Below are 7,605 nucleotides of genomic sequence, written 5' to 3'. Positions count from 1 at the left end.
AACAATATACCTGTCTTTAATCAAATGTATTTCTTCCAGTGATCAAAATTATTATTACCGATTTTGCACCATTTTTTAATTTCGCCTCAGTTCCCTCAGAAGTCAACACTAATAATGAACCAAATCTGATATTTTATATGCATTTTTCTTACAAATATAAATCGGATTTAAATTAGTATCGTACATCTGCTGTTTACTAAACTCATAAGCTGAACGTATTATTATCCTTAAAATGACATTATATATAATCCCTCTTTTATTTTGTTTCAGTGTCATCCGGGTTCTTAAATATAACTAGAAATGAGAGTAAAGAAAAATGAATGAATATCTACTAGAGCGCAATAATGAGAAGGACAAAGAGTGTTATAGTCCTTGGAATGATAGCTTGTCTACTGGTGTTTAAATCTTATTTTAATAACGGTAAGATTCTTCAACTGTTACTTTACTCAGGCAAGACTGATAGCTTTTCTTCTGGTGTTTAAATCTCACTTTGATACCGTTAAGGTCGCCAAACTGCCACTTAAAGCAGGCACACTGTTACTGTTTTTCTCTACATAGCAGTTGAAACTGGAAGTATTTCGTACTCAGAATGGATGGCACATTCTTAGCTTTATGAGCGTGCAAAAAACGTATGAAGCGATCTGAGTAAAATCTTGAATCTTTTTCAAATGATTTTAAAGCAGGAATCGAAAAGATTTTAAGCAATACTATTGCACTTATACTTTAATGTGTTTTTGTATTTTATTTCAAATGCTTGTTAAGGAGAGGCGAAAATATACCAGATGGACATCATAACTGAATAATAAATTGACAACGCCATGGCAAAAAATTAGGAAAAAACAATGAGACCAATTTTTAAGACAAAAAACAGTGTACGAAAACAACATAGAAAACGTAAACTGAGCAACACGGACCCCATCAAAACTCTGGGGTGATCATAGTTAAACTACACTCAACAGCAAATAATATTAATCTGATACAAAACTACTTTTAACATCAAATAACATTTATCGGAAAAAAAATATTTCGCAAAATCGTTGTTTGTTTGAATTACATATACATGTATTACTGCACTATATATTTTATGATTCTGATTCTTTGTGTTTATGAAAACAAAAAGATATGTTTACATTAGCGTTATAAGTTTTGATTGCCATTGTATTTTATAGCAGTTTTGTTTATGACTGACCAATCTAGTAAGAAGGAGAGTATACGGGTAAAAGAACTAACAGGTAAAGAGCATAGATTAACGTTAAAAATGGTATAAAATCAGTGACGTAGGTACCAGGAGACAAAAGGTGGGCCGGCTAATTTATGTTTGACCACTTTTTTTTAAACACAAACAAACCCAGTTGAAGGCCGTACTTTAACCTATAATGGTTTAATTTTTAAATTGTTATTTGGATGGAGAGTTGTCTCATTGGCACTCACACCACATCTTCCTATATCTACGCATATATTATTGAAAATATAAAACAATGAAAACGGGAAAGGACACTGACTTAGTAAATTTTCCTGTTTCTGAATCCTAAATGTCTATTTCAATTGTATCATATCGTTATTTGATGATTTATCTGAATAAATATTGTGTAAAACAAGAACCGTTAATCTTAACAAGTTTCGCAAAAGCATAACACAGAGCAACTATGCATTCACCCTTATATCTGCATTTGAGGTACGTCTTGCAGTTGCGAAAAGTGTTGGTGTGCATGTATTCGTGAATTTTTCCTTCAGGACTTCATAGCCGCATTCTATGCATATAATACATGTGTTTGTGAGTTAGTGATGGAGTTTAAGGTAAAGTGATAGTATATTGACATCTTGGATTGTACTATCGTAGTACACAATCAGTCAAGTCATTTGCCCAAATACGCAAATTTATAGACAAATGTGCAATTTTATTGGTAAGATCGTTTTTTTATATGAGGTAAGCTTGCTGATTTATTTCATTATCCAAAATATGCAAACAAATACCAACATTTCCCCCAGCTAAGTCATTTAAGGGGAGATAACAGTTACTCTTTAATACAAAAATTAGACTGGACTAATAGGGAAATTTTTAATTCTTTTAGCAAGAAAACAAGTTCGGTGACACCATTTTTTATTTTTGTTTTCTTAAAACATATTATAAACCCTAACTTCTCATAGATATGTTTTTTATGCTCATAAAAAGCATCCACTTCAACAAAATTCCTGTATTTGTTAAACAATTCGAGCTGATAAAACGAACAAACAATTTTCATCATTTAGATAAAAATTATTATAAATGAATTGCTTTCCTGTCTATTAACTTTTATGTTTCATTTAAGATATTTACCGAATGTTGCCATACTATAATACAATACAAGATGACGGAAGACACCAAATCTATCTTTATTTAATCAAACAATTAAAAGGAATACTAAATATGTTTTTGAGAAACATTTACTAAAGAACAATGTATTCTGGTGCAACATACTGAAGGTAGCATTTTATTTTTTGTTATTGTGCTTATGATAAAACCGTTATACTTTAAAACATTGTTTTGTGAATTTTTTGTGTTATATGTAATATATCTATTATATAGAAATGTGGAATAATTGAATAAAGATAAAAAAAAAAAATTAAAAAAAAATCCTATCCATATATTTCAGACACTGACAATCATGTCCATCCAACACCTATTGTGATATTAACCTATATGAGAAGTGGTTCCTCTCTTGTCGGAGATATATTACAGCAGAGTAAAGATGTATTTTATTTGTTTGAACCACTCAGACTTCCACAGTTTCGACTAAGGAAGAAACAGCCCTACTATAGCCTTGATGGGAATGAAAGGTAAGAACATGCGACAAACAGAAACAAAAAGTAAATAAAAAAACATTAAAGGAAGAAATAGTCCTACTAAAGCCTTTATGGAAACGAAAGGTAAGACCGTGCTATAACCAGATATAATACATAAAAAAAATACACACTACCAACTCACCCTAGATCAGAAAAATCAGTCATCATAATAGACACCCTTTTTCTCAATAAAATGTTTATAAATAATAACAATGACATAAGCTCACTCTTTTGGCTTATGGCGTTTCCCAACCGAAAATTGTTCAAAAATATATATGGAGGTGTTTTAAAAATGCACAAAAAAAGTTAAATCTGGTCAAATGATAAACGTATCTGTTTCAAGTAAGAACAATCGTATATGATTGTTGTTGTGTATATCTTTGTATAAGTGAACATTGAAATTTCCCTTTTTAAGTATTTAAAAATACATAAGTAATAATGACAAAGTTTGGAAGAGCTGATGAAGTTCAGAAGTTATGACGCACATGGCTATTTAGATATTTAGATTTAGATCAAATAATATTAAAACTTGACAATTCAATTTATAGACTAGAGAAGAATGGACAATACTGGAGAAAATAGGCTTGAAGAAAACCCCAAAAATAGGAGAAAAAAAACCTACAGACTAAAGAATCCAATTTCTCCTGTATATAAAAAAGAAGATGCGGTATGATTCCCAATGAGAAAACTATCCACGAAATACCAAAATGACACAAACATGTACCGATTATCAGGTTATCTACATGTTGATATCGTAAAATATCAGCTGCGAGACATAATATGAAGCTTTTTGTCGAGTGAGCGTAGCGAACGAGATCAAAAAGCCTTCATATAATGTCAAGCAGCTGATATTTTACAATATCAATATGCAGATAATCTGATAATCGATTTATCGGGCTGTATTTGCGTGTTTCAGAAGCGTTTTCTTTGTTTCACCAGCACACAAAAGATGACTTGATAAGTTCGGGTCAAAGTTATTAACGTCGGTTCAAACATTATGACGTCGCTGATATGTCCGGGTCAAAGTTATTAAGGCCGGGTCAACGTATTTGACGTCACAAAGACATGATACGGAATAATATTAAGAGCTGAACAGAGTGATATAGACAGTGGGACGACCGATAATAACAATTATAGGTCACTGTACGGCCTTTAATAATGAGCAAAGCCCATACCGCATATAGTCAGCATGTATGTTTTCTTATTCTTTTTCTGATATATTTTCTTTTTCTATCAGGTTATATAGCAGTTTCCTTGACGCTGGCAGAGATATAATAAGAAACTGGACAACATGTAATTTATTTGGACTCCCGAACATTACCTGGAGCGATGGGTTTCTTTCTAAAAGCAAAAAAGCAAAACTATATAATGCTTGCAAACTGTTTGAATCCAACATGCTACCTGAAAACGAAACGATATATAGTTGTGTCAACATGCTAAAACAAGTATGCTTACAGGCTAATTATGTCGTACTTAAAATAATCCGACTTCCCGTCGATCAGTTGGAACCACTAATGCTGGAATTCCCGCGTATGAAAATTGTTCATCTTATTAGGGACCCGCGGGCAACAGTTTTATCACAAATGAAATTTGGAGTGATAACAGTAAAATCGTTCGTGACAAATGTCATAGATTTTTGTTCTAGAATATACAGGGATCTCGTAACTATTGATATATTATCAAAAAAGTATCCGCAACGAGTTTTAACATTTTTCTATGAAGATCTTGCCAAAGATCCTATAGAAATGTCAAAACAATTGTACAAATTTACAGGCTTAAGTTACACGCCGGAAGTGGAAAAGTATGTTTTCAATATTACCATGGCGGGAAAATCCGTCAAATGTGGGAATTTATGTACAGTAAAATCGAATTCATCAAAAGCAGCAGAGGCTTGGCGGTCAAAGTTAAATATGCAAAAAGCTCGAATAATTGATAGGTCATGTAGACCTGTGTATCAACGGTTAGGATTCAAGGAAATAAAGAGTGAGGAAATGTTAAAAGATGACGAAATCCCTTTGAGAGTAGAACGTGAAAATCTAAATGACTATCGTTATGCATGACCAAGCGAACTTGGGTAACACAGTTTATTGTTCGTGATTAGTATATTTTTAAACATGTTGCTGCGGAAAGGATTTTGTTTTACTAAATGTAAATTTGTTTGTGTCATGTCGTGTCATGTCGTGTATTGATTTTGTCTACAAGAAGTATTTGCGCCTTTCCTTAAGGATGTACTTAGGTGAAATTTGATTCTATAAGTCAAGAGAGCATGAGTTACAAAACAAATACACTAAATATATTAATAGGATCAGATTTCCTTTTAAGTTTAATAAAAATGGCGAGAAAGGCTGACTCGGACTATTACCTTTTATTTGCATTTTTATTATCGGGGTTTCAAATCGATAGAAAAGAAATCTGCTTAAATTTTGGAAAACAACATTTTATGAGCTATTGAAGCTTTATTTGAAAAAAGGGTAATATGGGGCACACTATTTAACTCTGTATCATAGGGGGGAATGAGTCTGAAAATCAGACAAAAATTCCCAAACCTACTAAGGACATCCTAAAGTTATTCTAATATATCATTAAAAATCAAAATGCAATTCCCCAAATTTCTCAAAATTGATACAATATTATCAAACTAAATGTCCTTAAGAATATATCTGTTTACCATCTGTAACTAGGATTCGATATTCCTAACAATATGTTGAAACAAGAAATCCTTATTTTAAAGATATAAATGAGACTTTTAATCAGAATCACAAGTAACAAAAAAATCAATTTATTTGAATTAGAGAAAAAATAATGGTTTAAAAGTTTATTTGTTTTTCACCTTTTCTAAGGATAGAGCATTTATCATAAGTATGTTATTGAATTTCCGGCAAGTGAGTGGGAAAAATAAAATAGTTTTGTAAGTGATTTAGCCAGTGTTATTTATTTATGTATTGTCATACAAATGAGAGGTTTAGCGCTATAAACCAGTTTCAATCCACCATTGTCTACATTGGAAAATGCGTGTATCAAGACAGGAATATGACAGTTGTTATTTAATGTTTTCTATCATTTAAATTTGCCATTTGATTAGGGACTCTCCGGTTTTGAATTTTCCTTTGAATTTTCCTCGAAGTTTAGTATTTTTGTGATTTTCGTTTTTTTTGTATTTATTGTATCATTGAACGATGGTTGTATTTTAAGTTTTATTTCCCCTTCTCCGAAAGACAGAAATATTTGTTTACCACCGTCCTTGTATCAGTCCGTTATATGTTTGAATCAACTTCATTTGAACTTTGGTGGATAGTTGTCTCGTTGGCAATCATAACACATCACCTTTAAATTTCAATTGGTTGCATTTAATTCAGGTATTACAAATGAAAGCCCCCTGAGTTTGGAATAAAGATTAACATGAGCGTGCTATACCGTGTAAACTGTAATACCCTCTCATTTACTTCCTGTTAACCGATTAAATATCCATTCTTATACATAATGGACATGGAATTTTAATCACACTTTTTCTACAGATCAGGAGTGTCCTAAAATTTGGTATTAAGTGTCTTCCTATTGACACCCGTCTTGTAAAATACCTATCAAAGGTACTAGTTTTATAAATTAAGACGCGCATTTCGTCCACATAAGACTCATCAGTGAAGCTCATATCAATGAACTCACCAAAACAGTTAAAAAGCCATCAGTACGAAGTTGACCTAAAATTTCAAAAGGTTGTGCCAAATACGGCTTAGGTAATCTAACTCATGGTAAGTATACACACTCAGTGATAGGAGTCATTAGATGATCGGGGTTATGATTACAGCAATCAGCGAATTAACATTGGTTATCTATGACAGATATATTCCACTGCGGTTAACAAACATGACAAACATGATGGCGTCCATAACACTGTCGAATGAACGAGTTTCAAATAAATGGTTGGAATCATTCGTTTAATAGCTTGCTTGTTAGTAGGTAACGTTAGTAAAGAATATATCATGACACGTAAGCTCCTGAATATCGTATGATATGAAAGTGCAAAAAGAGGAGACCAAGTGGAAAATAGAATTCCGGATTTGCTGTCTAATGATATAAGAAGATGTAGTCCGTATTAATAAACAATTATAGGTCAAAGTACGGTTTTCATCACGGAGCATTGGCTCACACCGAACAACAAGATATAAAGGGTCCCAACATTACTAGTGTAAATTCATTCCAACGGGAAAACTAACTGTCTGATCTATATAAAAAGCGAGAGACACTTATGAACTACATCAACAAAAGACAACTACTGAAAATCAGATTCATAACTTAGGACAGGTTAAAAAAGGCAGCGGGGTTAAATATTTTAATAGATACAAGCCTTCACCCTTATCTGAAACAATAATGTAACATTACAACATAGAAAGACGCACTATAAAATATCAATTGAAATAGCTTAACTCAATCATAAGACATATCAACACTAGTGAACATACACCAAACGAATAAATTCAATGAATTAAAGTAAATACAAAATCAATAGTACAAGGGTAAATAAATAAAGGCAACAGTTGTATACCATTTTGAGATATTAAACAATTAAAATAACCAATAACTTGAACAAAAAGCCGCAATATACAATGATATACATCTTATTAGCATTTATAATGGTAATATTTAAATAAAAGTTTAAACAGAACAATTACTCATCAGTTTATGCTGCAAGTTGTTATTGATATATTCGTTTTCTTTGTTTTTTAATGCTTTTCCTGATGTTCTGGAAATATAGTGTGGTGGGTGTAAAATCAGGTACATAAT

At 31.9% G+C, this 7,605-nt stretch overlaps 1 protein-coding gene across 2 annotated transcripts; it reads left to right on the top strand.

The window, feature by feature from the left end:
• Positions 1-269: 269 nt before the first annotated feature.
• On the top strand, positions 270-5,743 carry LOC134722151 (carbohydrate sulfotransferase 1-like). Of its 2 annotated transcripts, none has more exons than XM_063585715.1 (4): positions 270-420; positions 1,173-1,232; positions 2,634-2,817; positions 4,061-5,743. In XM_063585715.1, the coding sequence occupies exons 1-4, from the start codon at positions 345-347 to the stop codon at positions 4,881-4,883; spliced, it is 1,143 nt and encodes a 380-aa protein (XP_063441785.1). In that variant the 5' UTR covers positions 270-344; the 3' UTR covers positions 4,884-5,743. The 2 variants fall into 2 exon arrangements, with proteins under 2 accessions (XP_063441785.1, XP_063441784.1); XM_063585714.1 differs by having other exon boundaries at positions 1,170-1,232.
• The last annotated feature ends 1,862 nt before the right edge of the window (positions 5,744-7,605 follow it).

Source organism: Mytilus trossulus, chromosome 6, assembly GCF_036588685.1.
Source record: "Mytilus trossulus isolate FHL-02 chromosome 6, PNRI_Mtr1.1.1.hap1, whole genome shotgun sequence".
NCBI lineage: Eukaryota > Metazoa > Mollusca > Bivalvia > Mytilida > Mytilidae > Mytilus > Mytilus trossulus.
Note: the sequence above shows the minus strand (reverse complement) of the source record. Positions and strands in the feature narration are given on the sequence as shown.